This window comes from Pristiophorus japonicus, chromosome 3 (genome assembly GCF_044704955.1).
Source record: "Pristiophorus japonicus isolate sPriJap1 chromosome 3, sPriJap1.hap1, whole genome shotgun sequence".
Classification (NCBI taxonomy): Eukaryota; Metazoa; Chordata; class Chondrichthyes; family Pristiophoridae; genus Pristiophorus; species Pristiophorus japonicus.
In genome coordinates, this window is record NC_091979.1 from 67,983,329 (window position 1) to 68,002,470 (window position 19,142).

Below are 19,142 nucleotides of genomic sequence, written 5' to 3' on the forward strand. Positions count from 1 at the left end.
CAAATAGGTCTTGGGTAGCGGGTACCGGTTCTGCAGCGAAAAACGGTTAATCGTTACTTTATAGTCCCCGCAAGTTCTGATCGTGCCATCATCCTTGAGAACCGGAACAATCGGACTGGCCCACTCGTTGAACTCCACCGGCGTGGTGATGTCATCTCGTTGCAGCCTGTCTAGCTCGATCTCCACTTTCTCTCTCATCATATATGGCACCACCCATGCCTTGTGGTGGATGGGTTGTGTACCGGGAATCAAGTGGATCTGCACCTTCGCCCCCGAGAAGCTTCCGATGCCTGGCTCAAACAACGACGGCATCTTCCTCAGAACCTGGGCACATGAGGCGTCGTCGATGGACGAAAGCGCTCGGATGTCCCAGTTTCAGAGAATTTTTCCCAGCCAGCTTCTGCCGAATAGTGTGGGGCTATCTCTTGGTTCTATCCATAGTGTGAGTTCATGCACTGCTCCATCATGGGAAACTTTTACTGCTGCGCTGCCAATTACAGGGATCAACTCTTTAGTGTAAGTTCTCAGCTTGGTGTGACTGGGGCTCAGCTTGGGCCTGTGTGCCTTGTTGTACCACAGCCTGTCGAAGGCCTTTTTGCTCATGATGGAGTCACTCGCACCCATGTCCAATTCACGGATACTAGAATTCCGTTCAGTTCAACTTTTAACATGATCGGTGGACATTTTGTGGTGAAGGTGTGTACCCCGTACACTTCTGCCTCCTCGGTTTGAGTCTCTAGTTCAGTTTGATCTGCCATGGATCGGTCTTCCTCTGCAACGTGGTGGTTTGCAGGGTTTGCAGCTCGTTCGCTGGAGGTGTCCCATTGTTCCACAGCCTTTGCACGCATAGTGTTTGAAGCGGCATTGATGTACTCGATGATCAACTCCACAGTGCCAACAAGGTGTTAACTGCCTCGCATTAACAGTTGATGGCGGACTCTGAGTCATCTGAGGTCATGCAGCTGCAGGTGTGTACGTTCTGCCATATGCATTCATGCCTGAAAACGGCATTACTTTGTGTAAAGTTCTTGCCAAAACATCTTTATGCTGCAAAATTTGTTTGGTGTTATCGCTGGTGGACATATATGCCTGGGTTATCGTTATGCCTTTGCTCAGGTTCGGTGTTTCAACAGTCAATAGTTTGCGAAGGATAATCTCATGGCCAATGCCAAGCACAAAAAAGTCTCTTAGCATTTGTTCCAGGAATCCATCAAATTCGCAATGTCTTGCAAGGCGCCTCCTGGCCTTCAGACCGTTGACATGTGTAAAATCGACACCTTGCCATCAGAACGCTCTCCTTCGGATTTTGGTGCTCCCGGACCAGCGTACACAATTCTTCATACGATTTGGTTGTTGGTTTCACCGGAGCAAGAAGATTCTTCATGAGGCCATAGGTTGTTGCCCCGCTGACGGTGAGGAGGATCACCCTTCGTGTGGCAGTGTTCACATTACGTTCCAGCTCATTGACCATGAAGTATTGGCTGAGTCGCTCCACGAAGGCTTCCCAATCGTCTCCTGAGAATTTCTCCAGGATACCAACAGTTCTCTGCATTTTTGTATGATGGTTCGTTATTTCGTCGCCAGTTGTTATGTCCAGAATAAAATAATATGATTGAGTACTGTAGACGTGAGTAATTGTGACCTTAGTCTCTTTATTCTAACTCCAGAGTGTTGGTACAGCATGGGAGGCCTGCTTATAAACAGTGCTCCCAAGGGATGCTGAGATCCCTTGGGACTCCAACAGATACGCCCTCTGGTTACATAGGGTTGCATACATAACAGGGTGCCAATCAAGCGGGCTGCTTTTTCCTGAACAGTGTCAGGCTTCTTGACTGTTGTTGGAGCTGCACTGATCCAGCCAAGTGGAGAGTATTCCATCACACTCCTGACTTTTGTTTAGTAGATGGTGGAAAGGCTTTGGTGAGTCACTTGCAGAATACCCAGCCTCTAACCTTTTTATAGCCACACTATTTATGTGGCTGGTCCAGTTAATATTCTGGTCAATGGTGACCCCTCCAGGATGTTGATGGTGGGGGATTTGATGATAGTAATGCTGTTAAATGTCAAGGGGAGGCCGTTAAATTTTCTTTTGTTGAAAATAGTCATTGCCTGGCGCTTGTGTGGCACGAATGTAACTTGCCACTTATCAACTCAAGATGGAATGTTGTCCAGATATTGCTCCACGCGGGCATGGACTGCTTCATTATCTGAGGAGTTGTGAATGCAACTGAACACTGTGCAATAATCAGCAAACATCCCCACTTCTGACCTTATGATGGATGATGAAAATGGTTGGGCCAAAGACACAGCCCTGAGGAACTCCTGCAGTGATGTCCTGATTGGCCTTCAACAATGACCACCTTCCTTTGTGCTAGGTATGACTCCAGCTAGTGGAGAGTTTTCCCCTGATTTCCATTGACTTCAACACTCTGCCCTCAACATCAAGGCAGCATTTGACAGTCACTCTCGCCTCACCTCTGGAATTCAGCCCTTTTGTCTATGTTTGGACCAACCTGTAATGAGGTTTGGAGCCTAGTGGTCCTGGCAGAACCCAAACTGAGCATTGGTGAGTAGGTTATTGATAGCACTGTCGATGACCCCTTCCATCACTTTGCTGATGATTGAGAGTAGACTGATGGGGTGGTAATTGGATGGATTGGATTTGTCCTGCTTTTTATGGACAGGACATACCTGGGCAATTTACCACTTTGTAAGGTTGATGCCAGTGTTATAGATGTACTGGAACAGCTTAGCTAGAGGCTAGTTCTGGAGCACAAATCTTCAGCACTACAGCCGGGATGTTGTCGGGGCCCATAACCTTTGCTGTATCCAGTGCGCTCAGCCATTTCTTGATATCACGTGGAGTGAATTGAATTGGCTGAAGATGGTTGCAAACACTTCAGCCTTGTCTTTTGCACTTGCGTGCTGGGTTCCACCATCATTGAGGATGGGGATGTTCATGGAGCCTTCTCGCGTTAGTTATTTAATTGCCCACTTGCATTAGTTATTCAATTGCCCACCACCATTCATGACTGGATGTGGCACGACTGCAGAGCTTTGATCTGATTTGTTGGTTATGGGATCGCTTAGCTCTGTCGAGAGCCCCCTGTGTTGGAGCTTCCCCAGGTTGGGATCTCATTTTTAGGTATGCCTGGTGCAGCTCTTGGCATGCTCTTCTACATTCCTCATTCAACCAATGTTGGTTCCCTGGCTTGATAGTAATAGTGAGGAATCTGCCAGGCCAAGAGGTTACAGATTGTGGTGGAATACAATTCTGTTGCTGCTGAGTGCATTATTGATGCCCAGTTTTGAGCTGCTAGATCTGGTCTGAATCTATCCCATTTAGCATGGTGCTAGCGCAATGCAACACGATGGAGCATGTCCTCAATGTGAAGATGAGACTTTGTCTCTACAAGTACTGTGCAGTGCTCACATCTACTAATACTGTCATGGACAGATAGATTAGTGAGGACGAGGTCAAGCAAGATTTTCCCTCATGTTGGTTCTCTCACCACCTGCCGCAAGCCCAGTCTGGTAGCTATGTCCTTCTGGTCTCCGCTAATATCAGTGCTATTGAGCTATTCTTGGTGATGAACTGTCCCCCACCCAGAGTATATTCTGTGCCCTTCTGTGCTGCTTCCACGTGGTGTTCAACACAGAGGAGTATTGATTAATCAGCTGAGGAAGGGCAGTATGTGGTAATCAAGGTTTTCTTGCCTAGCTTTGACCTGATGCTATGAGACTTCATAGCTTCCCATATTCAATGTTAAGGACTCCCAAGGCCACTCCTTCTCGACTCTTTACCACTATGCTGCCACCTCTGGTGGGTCTATCCTGCTGGTGGGACAGGACATACCTGTGGATGGTGATGAAGGGTCTGGGACATTGGCTGAAAGGTATGATTCTGTATGGCTTGACTAGTCTGGGGCAGCTCTCCCAATTTTGGCACAAGTCCCCAGATATTGGCGAGGATGACTTTGTAGGGTCAACCAGGCTCTGTGTGTCTTTGTTGTGCCCGAAGCGGGGTCAATGCTAGCTGGTTCCTCCGGTTTGATACAACTGAGTGGCTTGCTAAGCCATTTCAGAGGGCAGTTAAGAGTCAACCAGATTGCTTTCTTTAACTGTGTCATGCAACTTTGTTTGAAAGTGCAGTGAGCTGAGTTAAGCAAACAGATGCTGAGGTGTCTAGGCCAAGCTGCTCCTCTGTTGGATTTCTCAGTAACCATGGATAAAATGGATTGCCCTCCTACCAGCCATTCATCCAGTGTTTCTTCAAATAATGAGGGGTTCACAGAACAGCACACAATGCAGGCCACAAGCTGATTACAGGATAAAGGTTTCTAAGATGCTATCTCTAGTCAGATACTATCTGATACTAATTAGTGTAAATCTTATGAAGACAATGGGGTTGATACCCATATGGGCAGCAAGGATCTTTGTATCATGTGCAGCTCTTTGCACTTTAAGGAACCCCGCTACCCAATGGAAAACTTGCAGCCTGTTCAGGTGATGCTTCCTTGCCATAGGAAATGTGATAAAGGTTGTTCCTTGCAAACATGATCCTGAGCCATGTTTTCCCACTGACAACAGTCTCCTGCAGTACCATTGAAAGGTATGGTAGCACGGAAGATTCATGCTGTGGCAACCCTTCGCTTCTCTAGGTAGAGCTGTTCCTGATGTGCAGATCATTGCGCAGCAGATGCCAGTTCCAGTGCAACCTCTCGTGAATTGCAGGTGACTTCTTTGATGTATGCAGGTGCAGATCTTGGCATAATGTCAGGTATCTTTGCACTTCCATTTATTGGTCCCTTAAACTGGTCAAAAGCAAGAGGGAACATATAAACAGCAAAAACTATTTAGCTTGCAAGAGGAAACCAAGCTTTGTGGAGCCTGGATATACCTTGAACAGCATTGGCTGTTGGATAGGGCAAAACTGATTTGATCAAATACAGCTGTTTATAGCAGTAATGGAAGGTAGTTGTGAAGTATTTTGTATTGAATGTTGGCTCAATTTACACACCATGGGGCAATACCCAGATCTGAATAGAGAGGGAAACTGAAAATAAAAGCAAATCAAATAAATGCAAGTAATCTTCATCACGATGGGTTTAAGTTCTATTCCCTGCTGGATAATCTAATTTTCTTCCACAGACCTTGTCTGCCACCATTCCCGGCCACGGGGTGGCGCATGCGCAGAGCTCTGACATGAACAAGGTGAAGTCGTTCCTCGCTGCCACCTCCCACAATTGCTGGCCTGACCCCTGTAAGGTTCGAAAATCCACGGCCGTGTTTCTTTTGGAACACCCTAAGGATAAGAAAACTAAGATGGGATCGTCCTATATATTTTAAATGAACATTTTTGGCCAAGTAAAATCCTCAGACCAGGCAGGCTGGGAAACGTGTGGGCAGATACAGACATTGTAGAGTCTGGCTCACAAGCGAGACAGAGGCACTGGCCAATGGTGGAAAAGTGCATTCTGGCAGGCCAATCAAGGGTCGAGTTGGGCCTGAAGCAGGGAAATCCTCAACCAATGGGGACTACCCGGCCCAGTTCAAAAATATGACTCACCCCTAATCAAATTATGAATGTGGACCATCATCTACCTAATTAATATGGGCAGTGGACAATAGTCCTGAGATTACTGCGGTGATGGCCCATCAAAGGGGAGGCCCAATCCAATTGACTCCCAGGACTGTTACAATGGACCAGCAGAGTTTGAGGCACCAATGTGCACTGAAACAATACCCCTGTCCTCACATCTATCTGCACCTGTGACATCTTCTGATTAAATATTCAAAGCTATCTCCCCATCCAAACTTACACAATGGACCACCAACTGAGTTTGAGCGCGAAAAGGCCAGAACTAAATTGGATACAAATATAGGACCTTTGGAACCACCGAAAGGGGAGAAGCAGCTGGAGTAGTAGGAGGAGTCGAGGAGCAGTAGCAGTCACAGACAGACAGAAACCGAGAGAGAACGGAGACGGACTGTTACGGGCTGGGAAACCTACCATCGAACGGGCCCTGGATTCGACTTGTGTGCAGAATATACAACCCAACTACCGAAAGGCCCAATATCGTCTCAAGAAGCTGAGCCGCACACCAAACAACGCTCCGAGGCCAACCAACTGAAGAACCAGAGACTGAAGTAACTGGGAGAGGCAACATTCACTCCTGCTACCCTGTAAACCAACCATCCTCAGGCTAAAAAAAAATGTCAAAAGAGATCGTAAGTATCATCCTGGGATTTCTTTTCCCAACTGTCAGCCTCGGTCAGACAGGTAAAAAGGGGGGTGGGGGTGATGTTGGAAATGTCTTGTAAAGGTAAAATTGTGTAAGGTTTGCGTTGTGTCCGTTTCTTCCCATAGATTTTCATAGTTTATAAGTGTGTGTCAGATATGTGTTTTGATGAAGTTTGACCTTGATGGAAACTTACCGTGGTTAATAAATTGGACTTACCCGTTTTTTTCGTTCCAAGGACCACTTGCCCCTGAGTGTTTTGTTTTCCCTTGTGGAAGGTCATAATCCATCAAAATTCTGAGGTTAGAACCAGATGCTAGGGTGCTAGGGCTGTCAGTTTAGTGGTCAGCGAGCCATAAGCTGCTGGACCGTCCCCTAGAAGAGACAGAGAGGCCCAATACACCAACAGCCACCAAAGACCCCCATAATTGGGCAGAGCAAAAACACCCTACACCCCCCGATCCACGATCTCTCTGTCGCACTCCCAGCACCGATATCCCCCTGCTCAGTACTTGTACCATCCAATTTAATGTGACCACCCCTCGTCCAGAAAAATCCAAGGTCCTGAGTGTACCGGATAAGAGAGGTTCAACCTGTACTTAAAAAATGTGGGCTTTTTGCAAACCTGAAAGGCTTGCATTGATAGTGGATGGAACTGGAGAGTTGTTGCAGCAGCAGTTCTGCTACATAATACACTGCACTAGCTACATCTATAATCTCTTTGCTATTAAAATTTTCCTTGAAAGGAAGCTCTAATTAACAGTTCACAAAATGAATACTGAAGTATGTGATTTGTATGATTTATTGATGCAATAAAATCCTTCAAAAGCATCCACAACCAGAAAAGTCTTTGATGTGGAGTACATGTTACAGGCAAACTTTTTTTTGTGACAGTTCTAAACTCTTTCCAGGGCTGTAACAAGTTATCTCAGCAGGATAGCAACTGAAGTAATGACCATGTCAAAAATTCACTATGCACTGACCAGTTCCACTTTACAGAAGTCATAACATTTTGCATTTGGACAGTTTCATACAACAATGCTATTTTTGTTGTATTTAACATTAGTAGTGAAAGTGACATTCATAACCATTAATTGCACTTTTACTCAATATTATTAATCATGAAATATATTACCAGAACCACTGCCAGTTTGCTACATGTGCATGCATTATATTTGTTATGAAAAAACATTGAGTAGCATTTTGGATTGGGCTTGAGATATTTAACAGCTACAGTTCAATATTCATTACGTTCACTCAAATGTACGACAAAATATAGGAATGACATTAAAATATTTTTGTATGGTTACATTTTAATGAGTTAAATTATCAATTATCCCAATCTTAAAAGAACGATGTGTCTGATGAAAATGCGCCAGCTAGACGGAATTCATCTTTTAACAGAACACAGTACATGCGTTGTGGTAAAGATTTTGAGTACGGTGCAGGGCGAGGTACAGTTGTCCGAAGAATTATTTCACGTCCAGCTGGAGGGGGAAATTCGGAGACTGCTCCTAAGCTTGACCTGTGCTCATCAGAAGAACCTGACTTTCCAGGTTCGTCATCAATTGGAGTCAGAGTAGTAACCTTGAAAACAGAAGATATATTTATTTACACCAATTGTAACGTCTGACCTGTGGTTAGAATTTATTTACTAGTTGTTGATGAGACAAAACAATAATTTAATTGTATATGATATTTCATGTGGAAGCTGGAAATGAAATTAGCCAAACATGTAGATGCTGAAAGTGATACTGGAAAAAACACTGTTTAAACCTAGGGCTTTATTCAACCAATGAATTACTTTCTTCAATATCTTTGGAAAAAGATACCAAATTACAAGCTGATTAATTTGCATTTTTAATGCAATTTGAGTGTACATTTTAAACATGTTAAAATGCTGCACATGATGTTGAACAGAATTGTATTGGCTGAACACCGCTAATGCCAATGAAAAAAATGTAATCGGATTACAGTATGAATGCTGCCATTTCAATATTTTGAAATATGGAAAATAATATACTTGGGAAGAAACACTTTCCTTAATACTAGTTACATTCTCTGGTCTGTTAAAGCAGATGGGCCATATTAAAAAAAATAAAAACAAGTCAAACTAAAATGTGTTTTATGCTAGATGGCTGCCATTTATAATTTCCCTAAAAGAAAACTGCATCTACATGAGGCGAGACACGAAGGGTAATGGAGGAAAAGGGCTGGTTGTTACCTCTTCAGTAGATTCAGCCAGCTTGAGAAGGAGTGAGAGAAAAGTAGTATTAGGAGAGAAACATGATGAAGAAAGGAAAGTCAAGTCAGATGGTTAATAAGGGGTCAAAGGTTAAAATAAATATATTCCTGATTAAAAAAGAGACATGAAAACATATCAATTTGACAAACACTAAAATGATCACTATTTAGACATGCTACTCACCAGTATTTATTACATATCCAGAATCAATAGCTAAAAGTATGTTATAAGGCAATGGGTATGAAGAGACTCGGCTGGCAAAACTATAAGAAAAAAGTCTGAGCAGCATATCATTTTCCTAAACACTAAAATGTCAATCCTCCAAAATAAGCACAGAAATGATATTCCTTATCTGATGAAATTTTAAGGTAACTGGGCATTTGGGAACTTACCATCTAAGGTCAAAGTTTACATGTGAATATCCCATGTGCCTTAATCTGAAGAGATGTGATAAGTGTTTGTACTACTTGCTGTTTTTGTCAGTTTGATGAGGGGCAAGGAAATGCCTAACCCTTAAAATTTATAAGTATCTTGTCACCATAAATTGTTAAGATACACACCGTTACTAAGTGCCAAAATTAGCTTTAAATATTATAGCAATTAATTCAATTCTGAATACCATCTTTAACAATACTAACTACTGCACATTTACAGTTTCTGCAGATGACCATAGGTTATAACAGTGGAGCACATTTAAACGAACAGGCTATTAAACAGCAAAACAGAATCACTTGCTTTGGGGAGGGCAGCAGCAGCCAAGTTCATGGCACCGTGGCTGGCTCTGTTGCACAGGAGGGCAGGAAAAAGAGTGGAAGAGCGATAGTGATAGGGGATTCAATTGTAAGGGGAATAGATAGGCGTTTCTGCGGCCGCAACCGAGACTCCAGGATGGTATGTTGCCTCCCTGGTGCAAGGGTCAAGGATGTCTCGGAGCGGGTGCAGGACATTCTAAAAAGGGAGGGAGAACAGCCAGTTGTCGTGGTGCACGTTGGTACCAATGACATAGGTAAAAAAAGGGATGAGTTCCTACGAAATGAATTTAAGGAGCTAGGAGCTAAATTAAAAAGTAGGACCTCAAAAGTAGTAATCTCGGGATTGCTACCAGTGCCACGTGCTAGTCAGAGTAGGAATCGCAGGATAGCTCAGATGAATACGTGGCTTGAGCAATGGTGCAGCAGGGAGGGATTCAAATTCCTGGGGCATTGGAACCGGTTCTGGGGGAGGTGGGACCAGTACAATCCGGACGGTCTGCACCTGGGCAGAATCGGAACCAATGTCCTCGGGGGAGTGTTTGCTAGTGCTGTTGGGGAGGAGTTAAACTAATATGGCAGGGGGATGGGAACCAATGCAGGGAGATAGAGGGAAACAAAAAGGAGGCAAAAACAAAAGACAGAAAGGAGATGAGGAAAAGTGGAGGGCAGAGAAACCCAAGGCAAAGAACAAAAAGGGCCATTGTACAGCAAAATTCTAAAAGGACAGAGGGTGTTAAAAAAACAAGCCTAAAGGCTTTGTGTCTGAATGCAAGGAGTATCCGCAATAAGGTGGATGAATTAACTGTGCAAATAGATGTTAACAAATATGATGTGATTGGGATTACGGAGACGTGGCTCCAGGATGAGCAGGGCTGGGAACTCAACATCCAGGGGTATTCAACATTCAGGAAGGATAGAATAAAAGGAAAAGGAGGTGGGGTAGCATTGCTGGTTAAGGAGGAGATTAAGGCAATAGTTAGGAAGGACATTAGCTTGGATGATGTGGAATCTATATGGGTAGAGCTGCAGAACACCAAAGGGCAAAAAACGTTAGTGGGAGTTGTGTACAGACCTCCAAACAGTAGTAGTGATGTTGGGGAGGGCATCAAACAGGAAATTAGGGGTGCGTGCAATAAAGGTGCAGCAGTTATAATGGGTGACTTTAATATGCACATAGATTGGGCTAACCAAACTGGAAGCAATACGGTGGAGGAGGATTTTCTGGAGTGCATAAGGGATGGTTTTTTTAGACCAATATGTCGAGGAACCAACTAGGGGGGAGGCCATCTTAGACTGGGTGTTATGTAATGAGAAAGGATTAATTAGCAATCTCGTTGAGCGAGGCCCCTTGGGGAAGAGTGACCATAATATGGTGGAATTCTGCATTAGGATGGAGAATGAAACAGTTAATTCAGAGACCATGGTCCAGAACTTAAAGAAGGCTAACTTTGAAGGTATGAGGCGTGAATTGGCTGAGATGGATTGGCGAATGATACTTAAGGGGTTGACTGTGGATGGGCAATGGCAGACATTTAGAGACCGCATGGATGAACTACAACAATTGTACATTCCTGTCTGGCATAGAAATAAAAAAGGGAAGGTGGCTCAACCGTGGCTATCAAGGGAAATCAGGGATAGTATTAAAGCCAAGGAAGTGGCATACAAATTGGCCAGAAATAGCAGCGAACCTGGGGACTGGGAGAAATTTAGAACTCAGCAGAGGAGGACAAAGGGTTTGATTAGGGCAGGGAAAATGGAGTATGAGAAGAAGCTTGCAGGGAACATTAAGACGGATTGCAAAAGTTTCTATAGATATGTAAAGAGAAAAAGGTTAGTAAAGACAAATGTAGGTCCCCTGCAGTCAGAATCAGGGGAAGTCATAACGGGGAACAAAGAAATGGCGGACCAATTGAACAAGTACTTTGGTTCGGTATTTACGAAGGAGGACACGAACAACCTTCCGGTTATAAAAGGGGTCGGGGGGTCTAGTAAGGAGGAGGAACTGAGGGAAATCCTTATTAGCCGGGAAATTGTGTTGGGGAAATTGATGGGATTGAAGGCCGATAAATCCCCAGGGCCTGATGGACTGCATCCCAGAGTACTTAAGGAGGTGGCCTTGGAAATAGTGGATGCGTTGACAGTCATTTTCCAACATTCCATTGACTCTGGATCAGTTCCTATGGAGTGGAGGGTAGCCAATGTAACCCCACTTTTTAAAAAAGGAGGGAGAGAGAAAACAGGGAATTATAGACCGGTCAGCCTGACATCGGTAGTGGGTAAAATGATGGAATCAATTATTAAGGATGTCATAGCAGTGCATTTGGAAAGAGGTGACATGATAGGTCCAAGTCAGCATGGATTTGTGAAAGGGAAATCATGCTTGACAAATCTTCTGGAATTTTTTGAGGATGTTTCCAGTAGAGTGGATAAGGGAGAACCAGTTGATGTGGTATATTTGGACTTTCAGAAGGCGTTCGACAAGGTCCCACACAAGAGATTGATGTGCAAAGTTAGAGCACATGGGATTGGGGGTAGTGTACTGACATGGATTGAGAACTGGTTGTCAGACAGGAAGCAAAGAGTAGGAGTAAATGGGTACTTTTCAGAATGGCAGGCAGTGACTAGTGGGGTACCGCAAGGTTCTGTGCTGGGGCCCCAGCTGTTTACACTGTACATTAATGATTTAGATGAGGGGATTAAATGTAGTATCTCCAAATTTGCGGATGACACTAAGTTGGGTGGCAGTGTGAGCTGCGAGGAGGATGCTGTGAGGCTGCAGAGCGACTTGGATAGGTTAGGTGAGTGGGCAAATGCATGGCAGATGAAGTATAATGTGGATAAATGTGAGGTTATCCACTTTGGTGGTAAAAACAGAGAGACAGACTATTATCTGAATGGTGACAGATTAGGAAAAGGGGAGGTGCAAAGAGACCTGGGTGTCATGGTACATCAGTCATTGAAGGTTGGCATGCAGGTGCAGCAGGCGGTTAAGAAAGCAAATGGCATGTTGGCCTTCATAGCAAGGGGATTTGAGTACAGGGGCAGGGAGGTGTTGCTACAGTTGTACAGGGCATTGGTGAGGCCACACCTGGAGTATTGTGTACAGTTTTGGTCTCCTAACCTGAGGAAGGACATTCTTGCTATTGAGGGAGTGCAGCGAAGGTTCACCAGACTGATTCCCGGGATGGCGGGACTGACCTATCAAGAAAGACTGGATCAACTGGGCTTGTATTCACTGGAGTTCAGAAGAATGAGAGGGGACCTCATAGAAACATATAAAATTCTGACGGGGTTAGACAGGTTAGATGCAGGAAGAATGTTCCCAATGTTGGGGAAGTCCAGAAACAGGGGTCACAGTCTAAGGATAAGGGGTAAGCCATTTAGGACCGAGATGCGGAGGAACTTCTTCACCCAGAGAGTGGTGAACCTGTGGAATTCTCTACCACAGAAAGTTGTTGAGGCCAATTCACTAAATATATTCAAAAAGGAGTTAGATGAGGTCCTTACTGCTAGGGGGATCAAGGGGTATGGCGAGAAAGCAGGAATGGGGTACTGAAGTTGAATGTTCAGCCATGAACTCATTGAATGGCGGTGCAGGCTAGAAGGGCCGAATGGCCTACTCCTGCACCTATTTTCTATGTTTCTATGTTAACTTCACAAGTTGCCTTTGTTGTTTTAAAAAAATGGGACAGTTTTCATTGTTACACTTAATTGAATACTGAATCATTCAACACTGATGTTCTTCAGGTAACCAGGAATGCAAATGGAGTGTTGGCCTTTATTGCAAAGGGGATGGAGTATAAAAGCAGAGAAGTCCTGCTACAACTGTACAGGGTATTGGTGAGGCCACATCTGGAGTACTGCGTACAGTTTTGGTCTCCTTATTTAAGGAGGGATATACTTGCATTGGAGGCAGTTCAGAGAAGGTTCACTAGGTTGATTCCTGAGATGAAGGTTTTGACTTTGGAAGAAAGGTTGGTATGTTGAGCCTATATTCATTGGAGTTCATAAGAATAAGCAGTCAGTCGAGGAGGCGGGAGCTCTGAGCAGCGCGAGTCCGGGGTCGGCGAGAGGCATACCGGTGCAGCTACAGGGAGAAGGCAAAAAAGTAGAAAGAAACAGAAAGGTGACGTCACAGCCAAGCGGGTAAGTGATTGGCTGGATTGGTGAGTAGTTTTTCTTTTTTCTCTTCTATAACAGTCAGTAACTTTTAACATTGTTGTTGCCAATTTAAGTGTATCTAAGGGTTAAGTCATGGCAGGGGAGCTCGGTCACGTGATATGCTCCTCCTGTACCATGTGGGAACTCAGGGACGCTTCCGGTGTCCCTGACGACTACATCTGCGGGAAGTGTATCCGCCTCCAGCTCCTGACGGACCGCGTTGCGGAATTGGAGCTGAGGGTGGATTCACTCTGGAGTATCCACGATGCTGAGAACGACGTGAGTAGCACGTGTAGCGAGTTGGTCTTACCGCAGGAGAAGGATCCATAGCCAGCTAGGGAATGGAAGACCAGCAGGAAGAGTAGTGCAGGGGTCCCCTGTGGTCATCCCCCTGCAAAACAGATACACTGCTTTGAGTGCTGTTGAGGGGGATGACTCATCAGGGGAGGGCAGCAGCAGCCAAGTTCATGGCACCGTGGCTGGCTCTGTTGCACAGGAGGGCAGGAAAAAGAGTGGGAGAGCGATAGTGATAGGGGATTCAATTGTGAGGGGAATAGATAGGCGTTTCTGCGGCCGCAACCGAGACTCCAGGATGGTATGTTGCCTCCCTGGTGCAAGGGTCAAGGATGTCTCGGAGCGGGTGCAGGACATTCTAAAAAGGGAGGGAGAACAGCCAGTTGTCGTGGTGCACATTGGTACCAACGACATAGGTTAAAAAAAGGGATGAGGTCCTACGAAACCAATTTAAGGAGCCAGGAGCTAAATTAAAAAGTAGGACCTCAAAAGTAGTAATCTCGGGATTGCTACCAGTGCCACGTGCTAGTTAGAGTAGGAATCGCAGGATAGCGCAGATGAATACGTGGCTTGAGCAGTGGTGCAGCAGGGAGGGATTCAAATTCCTGGGGTATTGGAACTGGTTCTGGGGGAGGTGGGACCAGTACAAACTGGAAGGTCTGCACCTGGGCAGGACCGGAACCAATGTCCTAGGGGGAGTATTTGCTAGTGCTGTTGGGGAGGAGTTAAACTAATATGGCAGGGGGATGGGAACCAATGCAGGGAGACAGAGGGAAACAAAAAGGAGACAAAAGCAAAAGACAGAAAGGAGATGAGGAAAAGTGGAGGGCAGAGAAACCCAAGAAAAAGAACAAAAAGGGCCACTGTACAGCAAAATTCTAAAAGGACAAAGGGTGTTAAAAAAACAAGCCTGAAGGCTTTGTGTCTGAATGCAAGGAGTATCCGTAATAAGCTGGATGAATTAACTGTGCAAATAGATGTTAACAAATATGATGTGATTGGGATTACGGAGACGTGGCTCCAGGATGATCAGGGCTGGGAACTCAACATCCAGTGGTATTCAACATTCAGGAAGGATAGAATAAAAGGAAAAGGAGGTGGGGTAGCATTGCTGGTTAAAGAGGAGATTAATGCAATAGTTAGGAAAGACATTAGCTTGGATGATGTGGAATCTATATGGGTAGAGCTGCAGAACAGCAAAGGGCAAAAAACGTTAGTGGGAGTTGTGTACAGACCTCCAAACAGTAGTAGTGATGTTGGGGAGGGCATCAAACAGGAAATTAGGGGTGCATGCAATAAAGGAGCAGCAGTTATAATGGGTGACTTTAATATGCACATAGATTGGGCTAGCCAAACTGGAAGCAATACGGTGGATGAGGATTTCCTGGACTGCATAAGGGATGGTTTTCTAGACCAATATATCGAGGAACCAACTAGAGGGAGGCCATCTTAGACTGGGTGTTGTGCAATGAGAGAGGATTAATTAGCAATCTCGTTGTGCAAGGCCCCTTGGGGAAGAGTGACCATAATATGGTGGAATTCTGCATTAGGATGGAGAATGAAACAGTTAATTCAGAGACCATAGTCCAGAACTTAAAGAAGGGTAACTTTGAAGGTATGAGGCGTGAATTGGCTAGGATAGACTGGCGAATGATACTTCAGGAGTTGACTGTGGATGGGCAATGGCAGACATTTAGAGACCGCATGGATGAACTACAACAATTGTACATTCCTGTCTGGCGTAAAAATAAAAAAGGGAAGGTGGCTCAACCGTGGCTATCAAGGGAAATCAGGGATAGTATTAAAGCCAAGGAAGTGGCATACACATTGGCCAGAAATAGCAGCGAACCTGGGGACTGGGAGAAATTTAGAACTCAGCAGAGGAGGACAAAGGGTTTGATTAGGGCAGGGAAAATGGAGTACGAGAAGAAGCTTGCAGGGAACATTAAGACGGATTGCAAAAGTTTCTATAGATATGTAAAGAGAAAAAGGTTAGTAAAGACAAACGTAGGTCCCCTGCAGTCAGAATCAGGGGAAGTCATAACGGGGAACAAAGAAATGGCAGACCAATTGAACAAGTACTTTGGTTCGGTATTCACTAAGGAGGACACAAACAACCTTCCGGATATAAAAGGGCTCAGAGGGTCTAGTAAGGAGGAGGAACTGAGGGAAATCCTTATTAGTCGGGAAATTGTGTTGGGGAAATTGATGGGATTGAAGGCCGATAAATCTCCAGGGCCTGATGGACTGCATCCCAGAGTACTTAAGGAGGTGGCCTTGGAAATAGCGGATGCATTGACAGTCATTTTCCAACATTTCATTGACTCTGGATCAGTTCATATCGAGTGGAGGGTAGCCAATGTAACCCCACTTTTTAAAAAAGAGGGAGAGAGTAAACAGGGAATTATAGACCGGTCAACCTGACCTCAGTAATGGGTAAAATGATGGAATCAATTATTAAGGATGTCATAGCAGCGCATTTGGAAAGAGGTGACATGATAGGTCCAAGTCAGCATGGATTTGTGAAAGGGAAATCATGCTTGACAAATCTTCTGTAATTTTTTGAGGATGTTTCCAGTAGAGTGGACAAGGGAGAACCAGTTGATGTGGTATATTTGGACTTTCAGAAGGCTTTCGACAAGGTCCCACACAAGAGATTAATGTGCAAAGTTAAAGCACATGGGATTGGGGATAGTGTGCTGATGTGGATTGAGAACTGGTTGTCAGACAGGAAGCAAAGAGTAAAAACAGAGAGACAGACTATTATCTGAATGGTGACAGATTAGGAAAAGGGGAGGTGCAACGAGACCTGGGTGTCATGGTACATCAGTCATTGAAGCTTGGCATGCAGGTACAGCAGGCGGTTAAGAAAGCAAATGGCATGTTGGCCTTCATAGCGAGGGGATTTGAGTACAGGGGCAGGGAGGTGTTGCTACAGTTGTACAGGGCCTTGGTGAGGCCACACCTGGAGTATTGTGTACAGTTTTGGTCTCCTAACTTGAGGAAGGACATTCTTGCTATTGAGGGAGTGCAGCGAAGGTTCACCAGACTGATTCCCAGGATGGTGGGACTGACCTATCAAGAAAGGCTGGATCAACTGGGCTTGTATTCACTGGAGTTCAGAAGAATGAGAGGGGACCTCATAGAAACATTTAAAATTCTGATGGGTTCTGACAGGTTAGATGCAGGAAGAATGTTCCCAATGTTGGGGAAGTCCAGAACCAGGGGTCACATTCTAACGATAAGGGGTAAGCCATTTAGGACCGAGATGAGGAGAAACTTCTTCACCCAGAGAGTGGTGAACCTGTGGAATTCTCGACCACAGAAAGTTGTTGAGGCCAATTCACTAAATATATTCAAAAGGGAGTTAGATGAAGTCCTTACTACTAGGGGGATCAAGGGGTATGGCGAGGAAGTGGGTACTGAGGTTGCATGTTCAGCCATGAACTCATTGAATGGCCTACTCCTGCACCTATTTTCTATGTTCTATGTTTCTAATGAGAGGTGATCTTATTGAAACATATAAGGTAATGAGGGGGCTTGACAAGGTAGATGCAGAGAGGATGTTTCCCCTCGGGGGGGGGGGAATCTGGAACTAGGGGGGCATAGTTTCAGAATAAGGGGTCACCATTTAAAACTGAGATGAGGAGGAATTTCTTCTGAGGGTTGTAAACCTGTGGCATTCTCTGCCCCAGAGAGCTGTGGAGACTGGGTCATTGAATATATTTAAGGCGGAGATGAACATATTTTTGAGCGATAAGGGAGTAACGGGATATGGGGAGCGGGCAGGGAAGTGGATCTGAGCCCATGATCAGATCAGCCATAAATGGCAGAGCAGGCTCAAGGGACCAAATGGCCGACTCCTGCTCCTATTTCTTATGCCAGAGTTTATTCTCACTGTTGCCATTGAATCTAACTTGCCACCATAATTTTGAGACTAAATGGTAGATTCATTTAAATGTGCTCCACTTCACAATGTATTCATAGCTACACATACTGTACATGCACATTACCATCAGTGTATAGTTGTGATCATTGGGTGATAGGAGCTGGATTTATTGTTGCAATGAATAAAGAAAACAGAATCATGATGCCGAAAGAAATAGCAGCAATATTGGTTGCAGGCCTGATTCCAATTGACCCTAAATACTTCTGTATTTGAGAATGAATGCAGAATACTCGCTCTAATTCTTAATCCACATAATACTCAAACAGCAGTCACTAACCCTGTGGATTACACTTCGCCCCTTTCTAAATGCAGCTGGGACTTTGGCCCCTCTCAATCAGGAATCTTTACTTAGAAATTAATGACTGTTCAGCTAGGAGCAGAATATCCAATAATATATACTTGGAAGCAGATTCCTTCATAAGTTTGGTATTCTATGCTTATGTATAACCTGCCTCTATGGTACATTTACAAACAAGTTAATACTAAGTGTATTAACAGTTTCACACTATTATTTAACAAGTTGTCTATTCCTTGTTCAAAAATTATTTCAAAACAGGGCAATTCATTCCTCATTTAATTATCAAATCTTGCCTCCTTGGCTTAAAATAGCAATTGACACATATAGGGTAGCAAGTCATTGACCTCACTGTTTGGCACCCTATATAGGAAGGTCAAGTGGTATTGGCTGAAAACATTTAAAAGGAGCTGTGATCTTACCCTGGTATGTTGAACAAAACTTAACTTGAAGTATGAAGAGCACTACACAAATATTTCTGTGGTAACATAAATGTGACTCTCCATTAATCGTTACAAAGATACTTTTAAGAGTTAGCTGTGTGTATTTATGTTTGAATTGGAAGCTGTGGTAACATGTCTGCTAATGTATAACATTAGAAACCCTTAGTTTTCTTATTTTAATAAAGTAACTTGACCATGTGTTCACTTAAATTCCCTTGTGCAATGTCATCAACAGAATATGAATTAAATGTAATGTATTGCGTACCATTTCTTTGGCAATTGTTTTGCCCTACTTTTTAAAAAAATCAATCAAAACTATTTCAGAATCAAATCCAAGTATTGACATTCAGTATCAGTTTGTCCTCACCCTTTGTGCATTCACAAATAGTTTGTAAATAATGCTCCCTGTAGGCCCTCGTCCTGCTCCAATGACTGGTACTTCTGGCTGTTCTAAAAGATAGCTCACAAACCTAATTAAAAAAAAATATTAAACAGTGAATCAGTTTCTTGATATGTCAATCTTCTGTATGCCCAATAGCATGCCCAACATTTCAGTTCAATTTTTGATCAAATCTAAAGCGAAGTTTCTATAAGTCTGATAGAAGCATCAAATTTAAAGCCATTATGCAAGATAGCCAGGTAACATGGAGCACATTTAGTGCTGTATTCATAATCCATACTTCTAAGGGAAAAGGTCAAAAAACATTCAAACAAAAAAAGTAGTTTACCCAATACATTTTTTTTAAAACAAAGTTAAGATT

At 44.1% G+C, this 19,142-nt stretch overlaps 1 protein-coding gene across 2 annotated transcripts in view; it reads right to left on the bottom strand.

The window, feature by feature from the left end:
* Positions 1-7,028: 7,028 nt before the first annotated feature.
* rab3gap1 (RAB3 GTPase activating protein subunit 1) overlaps positions 7,029-19,142 on the bottom strand; it is a 101,142-nt gene continuing 89,028 nt past the window's right edge. For both annotated transcript variants that reach the window (XM_070875421.1, XM_070875420.1), the window contains exons 23-24: positions 18,749-18,851; positions 7,029-7,829 (exon numbers count right to left, since the gene is read on the bottom strand). In XM_070875421.1, coding sequence (XP_070731522.1) covers positions 7,587-7,829; positions 18,749-18,851 — 346 coding nt within the window. In that variant the 3' untranslated portion in view covers positions 7,029-7,586. The remainder of the gene's footprint in view (positions 7,830-18,748; positions 18,852-19,142) is intronic.